The sequence below is a fragment of the Pagrus pagrus genome (genome assembly GCF_965226575.1).
Source record: "Pagrus pagrus genome assembly, chromosome: 3".
NCBI lineage: Eukaryota > Metazoa > Chordata > Actinopteri > Spariformes > Sparidae > Pagrus > Pagrus pagrus.
The window spans coordinates 15,236,240-15,250,999 of NC_140187.1; the positions used below are offsets into that span (position 1 = coordinate 15,236,240).

Consider the following 14,760-nt stretch of genomic DNA (forward strand, 5'->3'; position numbering starts at 1 on the left):
CCTCAATACCAAACATTTATGAATAAAGATGAGGGAAAGGAAATATAAATAAGCTGATTTTATTGAATCTTAATTGTGTATTTGGTTTTACTCCAGACCAGAATGATGTTATGTGAGACTCGGTTATATTTTTAAGAAAGAGATTTAGGCACAAAAGCCATTCGGTAAGGGTCAGGACAATATCATGTTCTAGCTTAAAGTACTTGTATTGGTTGCCACAAACATGGCTTGCTACATTAATCACTATTAGAGTAATGTCTTATCAAACAATTAGTGGTGTAGGTGCATTGTGGGTAATGTAGGCAGAAAGTTTTGACAAGGAAGAGAATAGTGTGACATTAAGAAATTACAATATCTTCAGTTTCGCTGTTGATCAACTGTCCATCATTTGACAATGTTATAGAAGTTCAGCACTAAATCAGTGGAGTACTGTTTTATCTAGCTTAGCCTACAGACATTTACATCAGGTTCATGTCATGGGAGCTGCGTTTGCTTTAGCGAGATGGTGAAAGGGGATTATTATCTGCATGTCGTGTTCTGCTCTGGTCCCACCAGTGGGAGCCTGCAGGGTGCCTTGGAGAGGATGTCTGAGGAAACTAATGTGGGCGGATTGTTGTCCTCTGGGTCTGGAGAGGTCTGGATCTACGGCATATCTGTGGGTTTAGGATTAGCAGAAGAGAAGCAGTGTGTGTGGGTAGATTCAGCACTTGTTCCTCAGGGGGGAGGCCAGAGGAAAGGCAACTGAAAAGAAAACTGTAGGAAGAATGGAGCACGGTCCAAAGTACAGCAGGATGTTCAACAGTTCAACAGTCGAAATTCTCAAGTGTTGTTTATTAGCACTCGCGCTCAGTCGCGTTGGAGTATTTTGCTTTGATTCGTACACATTGTTAATGCACTGAATAAGCTGACTGTGTGCCAGAATATAGCAGCGTGAGTTGCCAGTCACAGCAAAAATGGGTGTCCTGGAAAGATAGAATGAAAGGGTGATGAGAGTAAAGTGAAAGAGAAGAGACACTTTAATAATAGAAACCATTTAGAGCAAAAAAAGAAGCATTTTTTTATTGTGATCCTTTCAGCAGCTAAATGAGGCAGTGCATGCGTCCTGGTTTGATTTGTCTGCTAGGCCCCATGTCCGTTTATTGAGATTGAGAGTGTTCCCTGAGCGCAGTAATGAACCATTTTATGATTCATTATCCCACTGCTGATTCCTGCTGCCAAGTCTGCAAACTTTCTAATTAGCTTAGGTCAAACATTCATACAGTTTTCTTCTAATTATCATCGCTTATTACAGAATGGACATTGCAACGCAGCCACAAAGGAATAAATTGATGTGGGTGGTGTCGTCTGTGGGGAAACAGGTCCTATTCTCTGAGCGAATGTTACAGAAATGGTGAGGAAGAGGCAGGGATTTGCTGAATAATTGCAGAGGAAGGGCTCTGGGAACATAATCTTTAAAGTAATCACTGAAAAAAAAACAAGGATAAAAACAGCGAGGGAATGTACAAATTATTCTTTGGTGACTATTTTGTAGATCCAGTGGAATCTCACTGGTAATTGGACCGAGTTCAGACTGTAGATAGAGGATACTAAGCCAGATTGGCTCATTCTGCAGTTGGATGTATGATATAACATGTTGAAAATACAGAAGGTTGTACATCAGCCATTTTTAAAAGGTAGTAATTATGTGTGTTTAACATACAGTCAGTGTATGACTACATAAGTGTATGTATGCGAATAAGCAGCCACTGTTCCCAGCAGGGAATAAAGAAAACCACCAGTGAATGTGGGAAGTCGTTCCATTAAATTTGAAGTTTAAATCCGCCGCATGCGGCGCCTTTTTCCAGCGGCCTAACGTCATGTTGTCAGTTCGCTATTGTTGTCGGGCACAGTGAGAAACTTGGTTGTCAGAAATGAATGGCGAGGACTGGCTAACTGTGTGTGCAGATGAAAGAGCAAAGCTTAAATGTTTTGCATGGAGCGATTATCCCGCCCACACCACCCCACACACACACCACAGCCATCATTATCGCCCCTCCTTGTGCAACTTGTCCAGTTGTTCCAGCCCCTGTGCCTTTCTAAGTCGTAGGACCATGCCGGTGCATTTACATGTTTTATGTTACGCAGGACAAACTAAGATTGCTTTACATATTTGACAACTTTTTCCAAAGTATACCGTCAGTTTTTAGATTGATTTTCTACCCTTTATTCAACTGTTGTTTTCTCATGACCTGATAGGTGTCAAAGCGGCTTTGTGTAACAAATTGTAGCAATTTACATGTATTAATCACTTTTTTCCCAGTTGCCTATAGAAGCTGGTGAACATTGTTCCCTTCACGACATCTGTGACATTTCTGGATTTTATTTTTCCAACAACTTGGCGCATGAATGTAGAAGCTTAAAATGACAGTCAAGCTGGATTTTTTTTCAGATGTCAGTAGTTTGAGTGTTCTTGAAGGCAGCAACAAGGACACCGTTTGATACATTCCTGCAGGGGCTTTGATATACCAGAACAACATATATTTGACCCGAAAAAGTTAAATGCCAGAAAATGTTTGCTGTTTTAAAAAACTTATTTCAAACTATGAAGGAAATTAGGCTAAAATGTTAAGCTTTGGTCAGTGGTCAGTGTCGGTTAGACAGAAGGCTGAAATGTTCAATTATTTATGACTTTAATTGTCAAGAGAAAAAAAATCCACAGATCGGTACCGAAACCAGCGGCAAGCTTGTACTCACTGCCCTTTGAATGTTAGCCTCCATTTTGCTTCTGCACTCCGTGGTCTGTGGTTGGATTCCCTCTGGGAAGCTCGTGGCAAAAAATATCATTCTGTTCACCTTTGTAAAGAGCAAATTGCATGGGGTGTATATAATGTGAGTGGAAAATTGAGTGCAACAGATATGGCAGATAGAGAGTCAACGCGGTGTCGTGTGCGACTTGAAAAGAAGAGAAAGATTTGCATCTGCAGGGTTTCATTTGAGGGAAACTACCTCTGAAGTCTCTCATCTTTTAAAATGGATCTGGAGAGAAGTCAGCTCGCCTGGTACCAACTGGAGGGACAAAGGCGACTTTTGAAAGACAGACTCAGGTCTGCTCACAAAAGGACGGGGACGTGATAATGAGAGGAATGAGAGTCGTGCTTTGTTACGTAGTCGAATTATAAGCTTCGGCTCCAATTAGTGAACGTTCCTACTTGCTATATGCTACATTTGTCATCTTAAAGATATCAGCTGTGAACATGAGATTGGCCTCAGCTAAATGTAAAATGTCATCTTTGTGTGTGCATGTGTGTGTGCATGTGCAGTACATATAGCCTGTATTCGTTTAACACACCCCAGGTTCCTTCAGTGGAGGAAGCTTCCCTGTCAACCAACTCACGCCACACTGGAGATCAACTCAGCCCCTCTCAACATCAAACCAGATTTAAATGTGTGGAAAAAAAGCAAAAGTGATTTGTGAAAGAGAAAAAAAGAGAGAAAGTGCAGAAAAAATGAAAAAAGAAGAAAGCGATCGAGAGAGGGGGGATAAGGGAAATGGGATTTAAAGTTAAACCAAAAGAGAAGAAAGACAGTATAAACACTGCGGGCTGTATTTCTGTCGTTCCTGACTTTACAGACTCCATCTTTCTCTCTCTCTCTCTCTCCCTGTCTCGCTCTTTCTGTCTGCCCCTCACCCATCCACCCCGATAGTGTGTGCCCAGTGAAGGGGCACTATCATTCACCCGCACACTAATTAGAAAAGTCAGCATAGTAAACTCCACTTCACTCACCAGCAGGCTCACAAATTACATTTCATGTGTTTGTTATTTACTGCTCCTCTTTAATTAGAAAAAAAATATATTTGGAGGAGCACTCTGGAGGTGTGGTGAAATCTTCTGTCTTATTCTCTATATTGAATAATCATCCCTCCTCAGAGAAATGTCCATTTGTCTCCCCGCTTTCACAGTCTGAGATTACCATTTAGCAAAAACACTCACACTAAACGCTGAGTGAAACTGCTCGAACCCTACGCACAGATTTTAATTGTAATTAGTAAATGCTGCAAAGAAATTCTTGGAGACTGTTTTAGCACACTGCAAAAAATCCAAGTTAGGTTGTACAGCATCTTCTGGATGTTATTTTTTTCTCAACCAAAGCTACAAAAAAAACACATTTTCTTTTTCTCTCTGAAGGCTTGGACTTTGTTTTAGCGTGTCTTTGTGGATGTGTGAGCTGCTGCCAGTTCCTGTTGCTGCCGTTTACTCTGCAGGATGAAAGGTTTAAGGTTCAGGCTCTTTAACACTCAGCCAGGCCCTGAAAGAAGGAGAGACAGAGAGGAAACGGGAGAGAGAAGGAACTGGGTTGACAACACAGACAGAGACAGGAGGAGGTGGTACGTGGAGACACAGAGATGCTGGTCTGTTGGTTTTATAGTGTCGGTGTAACAGCCCTTGGCTTAGATAATCAAGATGCAGAGAGTTTAAACTGATGCTTCACGCTTTATTTTCTTCTTTATTTCATTATCTCAGGAACATAATGAAAACTATAAAAAAAAAAAATCAATCTTTTAATAGCTTCACATCTAAAATCAAAACCGGCACATACGATAGACAGTGAGCAAAATACAATTATTCAAATACTGAATAACTTCAGTGCAAAGGTCCAGTGAGCAAAACACACTGCTGAGGGGACATGCAGACATTCAAGATAAATTCAATAAGCAGTCCACGATGATAACTAATGTTATACCCCAATACACATTCAAATACAAGAACTGGTGAAATTCAGAGACACTTTAAACACCTTATAAACTTAGAAACATCATCACGAGTTGAAGCATAAATACATTACACCTTAATTCATCATACACCTTAATATCAGCACCCAAAAAGTCACCCACCAAATGACTGTTCCAACAAACAAAACATACAGTACATTCAAATTCAAACAAAACCAAAGTCGCTATAACTAGCTGGCATTGTATGCTGATACTTTAAACAAGTGGAGCAGTGAAAAGTTTCCCTCGAAATGAATAAACAACTCATTCCTACAGAACCAGTAGTAAAGGTAATTAAGCTACTTTACATATGTACCTCTTTCTGCTCACCAATGGTGTTAAAGCAGGATTTACAGTTAGTTTTCGTCTCAGGAAACACTGGTGTTTCTTACAACTCCTTGTTTTACTCTTCCAATCCATGCCAATGAGTTGATATATGACAGGTGGTAAACTGGCTTATTAAATACCTGGGCTTACCTTGAGTTGTCCAAATTTATTATATAGTTATAAAGTTTATTATAATAGCTCATTTAGTTGTAGCAATTCAAGTATGATTAACTTGTATGTGAATAACAAGATATACCTAATTATCCAAATAGCACTAGAAAGTACCTTTAAATCATTCCAATACAGTATTTAGTGGTCAGTTACAGTCAGTTCACCCAAATTACAACAAAAAACATCTTCTCATTTATCTTAAGTGTTATTTTAAACTTTAAACTGTAACTTTAAAGCAACTGGCACACTGCTGCCGCCAGCAATACAGGTTGCTGTTGAATGTAGTAAATGTTACCTTGCAATGCTGAAAGCACCACAAACAGAATTCTGTTCATCTCCACTGGTACAATATGTGGAAACATGAAAACAAAAGTCAGTTTGGTCACGTCATGATCTGATGTGAGACAGGCAGAAATGTTAATGGACGAGGTCATTTACTAAAGGTTTATTCAAGTTACATTTAGTCACCTTCAACGACTTCCTTCCTCTATCTCTGACATATTATCCGATGTTTCTTCAGAATTTTTAGCACCAGGCGACCAAAATAAATGCACCTTTACCTTAAATAGAATAACAGATTTCTTCTGGGTTCGAATACTGTTGGAAACATTTGGGATAATTTAAGAACACAACCCAACAAAATATAAAAACAAATGTCGAGTCGTTTTTAGACATTTTAATGCGGATATGTTGCTTTTTATGTCTTTTATAGGAATGGATTTCTGATCATTCTCTCCTTTCTTGACTTTACTGCCAAAAATCACATGGAAAGCTGTAAATTGTCAGCGAGTTATAAACAATTTTGATTTCTCTTTATTTGAATGCATTGGAAATAACTTTCCCTTTTAGTGATGAATTATGGGTAATATGCTGTGTGGCTATAAACTCACTAAGGTTCAAAACAAGCTGTATTGTTCCCAGTGTTACCCTGCCTGTCTGCTTGAGTAATGTCACCTATATGTCAAAGGAAGTAAAACTGAACTACAGCAGCAGCACTTAGTCACTCTGTTTAAAAGTAGAATATGTTAACGCTTTATGATAATGGTTATGACTCTTCGAGGGGACTTAGTTAATAGCTTTAGCTATTACCATTATGGATTTCTTATGAGGGGCCACTTGTGTTCCACTGTGATATATTACAGGCCACTGTGCCTTTTTTCTCTCTGCTCTGTGTGTACAGTAAACGCATTTGGCTATTTATATAATGTCGGATTAATATAGGGCATAAGGCGCGGATCGCGTTGGATGGCTCTGTATCTCGGGTACATCAGTGTGAATAATGTGTGTATGAGAGGTTGGGGGGTGGGGTCATAGGAAAGAGGTGGTGGTGGGGGGGTTGAGAAATGATCTTGTGCAGAGATGCTCCATAAATCCCACTCATAATTGTTTCCCTACTTGGTGTGCAGTCTTGCTCCATAAAGGGGCAAAGCCAAGGGTGCTCTAAATGTCAGGGGAGCGGCACGTTGATGAATTACCTTTTAAAGATATCAGAGAGAGGCGCGTTTCACGTGAAAGATGAGCCCAACACAGCGCTCGGAGGCCCTGTCTGCCTGTGTGAGCATATTTCCCCCCCAGGGGAAATTTGTCTTTTTATCAACTGTCCTGAGAAGTCACGGCATATCCTCACTGAATAAATCAAAGAGAATTAGTTTGCTGTGTTCTCTTATCTCTGATATGGCCGTTTTTCTGCAGAGATCACCTGCAGATGTGTGTTTTCGTATCCGTGTGTGTGTGTGTGTGTTTGTTTGCAGAGTACAAATACACACAGTAGAGGTGGCTCACATCTGCAGGAGGGATTTGTAGACAAATACACCTTTCAAGCTGGACAGAAACCCACTTACATCTGGATTTTGTTCATTGGCATTTATTCCAGGGCTGCTCTATCCTGTTTACATGAGCACCAAAATGGAAAGCAAGACATACCAGGTTGTTACTGCACATGTGCAACTCTCAACAGAGATGAGAAAGAAGCGGATGCCTCGCTCCTTCCATCTTTCCATCAGCAGCTTTGGAAGAAATGTGTCTAATTCAAAATGTTATCGACTGATTTGTCGAAGACTTTTTTCAAACAAGTTTTAACATCTTCTGGATGTGCTCGTTACATTGAGTATGACACACCAGTTAAAAAAAAAAAGAAATATAAACTTTACTTTACTTACTGGAAAGGAGAAAAAAAAACATTACACACACAAAATTTTGGTGTAAAAAGACTGACCATGTCAATAAAGACAAAATACTACCACTGGTACGTTCCTAATGAACACACACAAAAATTCAGGACACAGACTGTAGCTTGTGTGTATGCCGCTGATAATCCTGACATTGCTATCCCTGCATAGCCAGAGTTTGGTTAATACCTTGATGTTAGTCAAGGTAGCTGAGATGGGGCTAGTTTTGAACGGAGGTCGCAGGCTGTCTCTTTGCCCTTGGCCTGTCTGGGACAGCTATCATTACAGAACCAGTGCCTCTCCAGATAAGAGCACCCACGACTTCACAGCACACAGGCTGCTGCCGCCACTGCTGCAGCTACCTGCTGTGATAGCTCATGCTTAAAGGATAATACTTTTTACACATTAATCAGATGGCTCTTTGACCACAGAGTATTGCGCGACCTAGATGAAATTGAAATGCATGGTTTGCTTCCCAGATAATCTCCACTCACAAACATCAGTAAAATCTAGCCACTGGTCCTCGTGAAGTGAATCAGAGTCACAGGAGCAACTGTGGGCAAGTTTGCAAACTCATGGAAAAAGTGGCAGAGACACTGAGATTGTCACTAATTTCTCTGTTCTAGTTTAGTCTCTCTCGTTCTTTAGACCATCTGGACTCTTGGCTAGCATAAACACCGTCATGAGAGAACATAAAGTTCTTCTACTTTCTTATTCTGGTAAAATGCAACTGGGATTGCCGCAGAAACGTCACTGGCAGGCACACATTCCTCAGGACTTAATCATACAACAAACTCACAATACAAAGGGGTTTTTTTGGTAGTTTTTCAGTTAGTTGTTTATCAAGGTGAGATATAATTCGTTACACTTCAAATAATCAATTCTTTAACCACACTCTTTGATTCTGCCATTTTTAATATAGGAGTTTAAGGTGAAGTTTGTTTTCCCCTCCTTTCTCATGGGCGAGAATTTTTCCTTTTCGGGCTGTGAAAGCAGCCAGACGTTCATGTTAATTTCTGTGTTGCTCTCCATCAGTCGTCCTCCCCTTTCTCTGGGTTGTTTTAAGTTTATCCTCATCTGTAGGGCTGCCTCTATCCTCCTCCGTTTCTTCCTTTGTATTTACGTCTATGAATTTTAAAAAAACATGTTGAGGAGCTCCCCTCGGTGATGGCGGCAAATTGGCTTTCATATATTCCTTTCCTCCAGACACTGCTTAGTGCTGCTGTAGTGAGTACGTGTGTTTGTGTGCATTTGTTTTACAGGATGCTAGAGAGTAATGAAACTTTTTTGTTTTGAGCTGCGATTTTAGAGAGAGAGAGAGTCTGGCAACGTGGAACTGATTCAGAAGGAAAAATCAAAACAATATTGTGTTTTTTAGGTAATTACAGTGAAGGAGGTTTATTACCTCTTAACTGACAGCTCATCAAAGGCTGAGTACTAATTGGAAAGCATGGGAAAAGTGGATAATGATCATTTGTTTGCATGAAATTCAAACAAATGGTTGAAAAAAGCCGGACTTGTCGGTTCAAAGGCCCGTCTAGCTTTGGTTGGCTGAGTAATTAAATCAGAGCAGCAAGTGAAGTTGTGTTCAGCTCGCTGCCTCGTCTTGTTTCCTCTTTAATCAGGTGGCGATTAAACCTCTGCTCTCTCCGTCTTCTGACTTCAGCTGAGCTATTAAACACAGACTGAAAGCATTCTTTGTTTGCCGCTGTGTGTGTGTGTGTGTGTGTGTGGATGCATATTGTTTCATGTTGTAAGGATAGAAAAAGCCTTATCTGGATCAAAATATGAAAGAATAAGGACAGTGTAAATATAATATAAGTTACAAGTGTCTGAAGAGGCTCATGTTGACGTGGTCGTATTGTTATTCCACTTCTCGTTGACTAGATGATGAATACTTCTCTCCACAACCATAAATCCATTTTACAGAGCACCACTGACCTGTGAGATGTATCTGCGACCCCACGTTGACGTGTCAGGCCACGCATGCACAAGCAGACTTTCTCTGCCAAGCCCCCATACATCCTCTGGCACAAACACACAATCATGGATATGTTGCCGAAATAGTTTGGATTTAACTGCAAAACAATTCAGGAGCGACATATGACCTCCTCCAAGGTCATCTCTGAATCCTCCGCTGCACTCCTCAGATATTACCTAGATTAGACCGATGCCCCGCTCAGACGGCTAAATCCGGTCGAGCTTCCTGCATACATCCATTCTTATGTTCTCAGCTCACCGCTGCTGGCACCGACAACAAGGTTGTTCGGCAAAGAGGGTTGACCTTTGGGCTTCCGACAGAGGAAACCTGGTGCTTTGCACTTTGGTTACACCTCATTTGTGGCTCATTATTTGAGTTTTCTAGGGAAATTATCTTTGTTTCTTTTGAATATAGATGCAAAAATGTTAAACTGAGTTTAAATCCGATCATAAAAAACGATGTTTTTGGCGCCTGTAGTTTAATTTTTGTAATACTTTGAGGGACTATTGCACATGATCAGCGGTCTTATTTACATTTCCTCTACTATTTTTCATTTTTATAAACAGAAGCACATTCTGAGTCGTGCTCATTGAAGGAGGACCTTATTTTTTTAGGGATTATAGTGTCCTCTTGCAGCAGGAATCACAAAAACAGGGGACATAAAAAGTTACAACTTCATCTTCTCCTTTCTGTGTAAACTGGTCAACCAGAAAACACTGAGCCTAAATTTAAAGCTTAAATTCTCTGTGTTTCTGTGTGTGTTTGCTCCAACAGCCCCAGTCATCCTAAATGAGTTAAACTGGACCCAGGCGCTGGAGAGGGTCTTCATCGATAACCGTCGGGAGGACAGCTCTCTGCGCTGGCAGGTGTTTGGCAGTGCCACAGGAGTGACTCGATACTACCCAGGTAGGCCACAGGCGGGGCACCGAGTCAACAGTCTGCCTTATAACTCACGGCAAGATAAAGTCTAAATTGACCCTAGGCTGCAGAACATTGGCAATCTCTTATCAGATGGCTGTAGCTGGTAACTCGATAGACAGAATGAAATTATGATTACTTTGATCTAATCTGATCTGAAATATCCTACAGTGCACTGTACTGCCTATAATTTATTTTCTTGCTCTCCCCAGCCACTCCATGGAGGGCACCCAACAAGATTGACCTGTACGACGTCCGCAGGAGACCTTGGTAAGGTCCTTCTTTATTAGGACTTCTATTCACGAGGTGTTGTGTCTTCGCATAATTACAGTGTGATTTTATGTCTTTTCTTCCACTATAAATGCCTAATGGCCATTTTAGGGGGACCACTTAAAAAACATCCATTATCCACATCATTTTTGAACACTGAAATAATTTTAAGAGGCATTTATTTCCTAAATTGGCAAATTTGAACTCTTCCAGGGCGTTAACGGTGATAGAGAAAATTACACTGGTATTGTCCTTAACCCTGGCTGTACTGTACTTCTGAATAGTGTTGCTCAGAAATGCTCTAGTTTGAATCATCATCCAAAAAAAACAAACAAGCTTAGGCTAACTTTAATAATAGAAGAGGAATTTGGGTTTAGTTTGGAGAAGTTTATTCACTGATTTGGGATTTACACATTTAAGTTTGAGTTTGTTTTAGTAGTATAGTAGCATATATGGATATAAAGTATTACATTTATTATATTTATTTATACATTTATTTATTTAATTAATGTTTATTTGTATAGGGACATGGGTGGAGCATAAACAGATGCCGCACACCACAGCTTTTATATGTTAAAGGAAACAAGAAGCAACCAACTAGACCTAGAAATCCCAATCTCAGTGCTATGAAAAGAGTAAAACACCCGGTTGTTACAGTTATTCCAGTTGTTCCATCAATACCTGGGGATTGTGTCCAGGGAAAATAATGCTTCTTCCTGTTTTGATCCTTCTTTCCTTTGTGCCATAATTCGTCTTTCATTTTTGCAAGACAATCAACCCAGTGGCAGAACAAATAGCATAGTGAAAGCAAGGCTTATAGGAACAAATATTTACTTGGATTGTGTCATTTTTCTACAACCATTACACTGTGCAATCGGTAACTACTCCATAATGATAGTTCAAGAAAAAAAATTGTCTATTGCCAATTTTAGCTCCTAGGCCTTTAAATTACATCAACCTCAACAACAGATACACAAGAGACAATACAAAACACACACTCAACAATTAATACATACATCAAGAACGCAAAACTCAGACCTCAATAAGAAAATACAGACAGAACAATACAAGACACAAACTATAAAACAAGAAGCACCAGATCATTCAGAGCTACATGACTGGTCCCTCTTCAAAATTCGTTTCCGTTTGAGAATTGAGTTCAAATGGTCCCAGTCTGGATCCAGTTTGAGTTCTGCAGGTAAGGAAATTTCACATGATGATCCCCCAAACTGAAAAAGCTGTCTGAAACACATTTCCTGTTGGGTGCTTCAGGTCTTACAGAGACATTTAATGTCTTAACAACATAGCAATGATGTGATCTCATCGGCTTCCTTTCCAAAATTGTAATTGCTTGATTACAAAATAACCATAAGAGGCTTGGTTGTTGTAGATGCTGCTTGTAAACAGGAGGTTACACAAGAACTTAAATGTCATAGAATACATAATACTATCTAGTAATAATAACATCTAACTAGCAAATCTAAATGTGTGCAAGTTTCCTGTTGCAGGTTTTTGACAGATGTGATATAATACACATATTGATTTGCTGCGTCATCCCAGTCCACGTGAGTTGTTGGGAGGTGTGAGTTTTGGGCACCAGGTGAGTCCAGCTGAGCGTTGAAAGTTCAGAGGATTGCGTAGCTCAGAGCAGACAGCCTCTAACCATTACAAACGGCATCAGCAGAGTAAAAGTGCAGAAAATCGTTGAAATTTAACTTGTCGTTGCAACACCTGTGCCGTCAGCAGCAGCACTGTCGTTCTGTCATAAAATTGTGACAAACAGTTGTGATCTAAGTCCACACACATGACTTGCGTCCTTTTATCTTAATAATCTTTGTCATTTTTATCTCATTGTTGAAGTGAAAATGTCTATTTAGAATTATTACACGCGCTTTTTTCAATTTTATTTCACTAAAATCAATACAGCTATGATACAAATGCTTCTGACAATTACTCTCTAAAGAACAAGTTTTACAGAGGACATCATTGTTTTATAGTTTGTTCTAAACTGACTGCAGCTCTGCCCATTAGAGAGCTTTGTGTACAGTATGTGACAACACGTGTCAAAGAAAGGATTAAATCAAGTCTTTTATTAGGATTCCTGTATAGTGTTTTGTCGCTGGCTCCGGTAGACCTCCTGTGCTCCTTCCAGCCCAGAGCTAAATAAATTATATTCTTAAATGGAATATTTTGAACCTGACCTGTATTTATCTCAGTAAGTAATAATGTTTATATGTATTTTCTTTTGCTACAAGGACTGAACAAGATAGGGGCTAATGTTTTTATTAAAGTACCCACCTTTGCCCGTGGTTCTCTGTGTAACAGCTGATCTGTGTACAGTGTGACGGGCTGGACAGAACTAGGCTGCACTGGGCCAAACAACCCCCCCTCACCCGCCCTCCCAAGCTTCCTGTCCACCCTTCCAGGTTCAATCTACCTGCCACTGTCACATCGGCTTTGTGGCAGCGCTGCCTGTTGCCTGGTTACAGGTTGGAGTGAACTGGACATAATCATGACAGCAATGTTGATTAGACCTGACCCCGTTTTCCATCTCTGTCTCGGTCCGGCTCAGTCTGAGTGGCTGTTTGAGGTCAGGCCAGGCTTTTCAGATGAAGTCAACGAGCTTGGGCCAAACAAAACAAAAGACAGGAAGATAATACATTCTGATTGAGTTTGAGTTTAGCCACATCTTAAAAACAATACATACATTCATCTTTATTATAAATAATTCAAATGTAACTTCAGTTGCTTATTTGATGTGCCGTCTAAAGAACCAGTCAAGGTTCAATCCATTTTTCCATTAAGGGATGGAAATTACAGTACTCCCATCCTAATAAACTACCAAAACATAAGAAAAACATACTGATAGAATAAAAGCATAGATAAAATTAACATAAAACCCCCTAAGTTTCAAAGATGCATTCACTGACGCCCTGTGAAGACTCAACAATCAACTATCTTTCTCAAAAATCGCTTACCTTTAACACCGCGGTATAACAGCACCACTAATTACTTTAATATAACCACAACAACAAGAATCTGTTTTGGCTCCAACACTATAAAAGCATATTACTGAGGTTGTTTCAACAAAAAAGATCATATTATGTTTCTGCATTTGTTTTGCATGTGGCGCTCCATTTAATCAGATTAATCACGTAGAGATCACTGATCACTGAGATACCAGCCACCTAAATACCATCCATGCATTATTCACAGAAACATTCATGAATCACCCATCTCTCAGTGTTGAAGAAAGTGAGAAAAAAATCCTGGATCTGTCCCTTTATCCGGATTAGCAACAAAAGTTAATGGGGTCTATTCTGGGCCGAGACCCATCCTCCATCCAATTTTCATGGAAATGCATTTCATAGTTTTTGTTAATCCTACTGACGAACCAACAAACGGACACAGGTGAAAACATACTGTAGCATAACAAAGCTTTGAATGTACAAAAAAAAAGACATTTGGTACAACCCTACATAAAACTACTGTATATATTTTAAAATAAAACTGTGGGAACGAGCCTTCTACAACTAAGACTTAATTCAACTAAAATCACAGTAAGTCCTCCTAACAGGGCAAAGTTCTGGTTATATTGTTGAACCCCCTGTTGACTAAAATAGCCAGAATAATCACTTAGTCACTAGAGACAGTCATTTTGTAACCATCAATTAATCAATCAATCAATCAGTCTTTATTTGTATAGCGCCATTTCACAACAAAACCTCATGATGCTTTCCAATTGAAGCAGCTCTAGACCATTCTCTTTCATTTATAGTGCATGTACAATACTATGTACTGTAAATTGCAAGTACATTCAGTTTTGTAGTGATAGAAGTTTATTTAGAGCACAGATTGTTCCTGTTTACGAAAAACTGAAAAAAAAAAGAAGTGGTTTCCCGATTACCTCAGTGTATACAATTATCGGACTAACGAGGCATCCTCTGACAGTTTAATTAAGTTAACACCAGAAGTGTCCCCAGTGCTCTCTCGTCACAGTTAGCCAACGCTATAAACAAGAAAAATGCTGGAAAACATAAGCTGCTGCGTCGCAGGAAAAGTTGAAACGAGGATCTGGTCTCTGATCTGTCAGTGCAACAACTGAAGTACATCCAAGTTTAATTCTCCTACACATGTTTTGACTGGGGGACTCTTCCCGGAGACAGGAAGGAACA

The 14,760-nt window shown here is 39.8% G+C and overlaps 1 protein-coding gene across 7 annotated transcripts in view; it reads left to right on the plus strand.

The window, feature by feature from the left end:
- cacna2d2a (calcium channel, voltage-dependent, alpha 2/delta subunit 2a) overlaps positions 1 to 14,760 on the plus strand; it is a 165,281-nt gene that overhangs the window by 110,987 nt on the left and 39,534 nt on the right. For all 7 annotated transcript variants that reach the window (XM_084349040.1, XM_084349041.1, XM_084349038.1 and 4 more), the window contains 2 exons: positions 10,172 to 10,303; positions 10,528 to 10,585. In XM_084349040.1, coding sequence (XP_084205166.1) covers positions 10,172 to 10,303; positions 10,528 to 10,585 — 190 coding nt within the window. The remainder of the gene's footprint in view (positions 1 to 10,171; positions 10,304 to 10,527; positions 10,586 to 14,760) is intronic.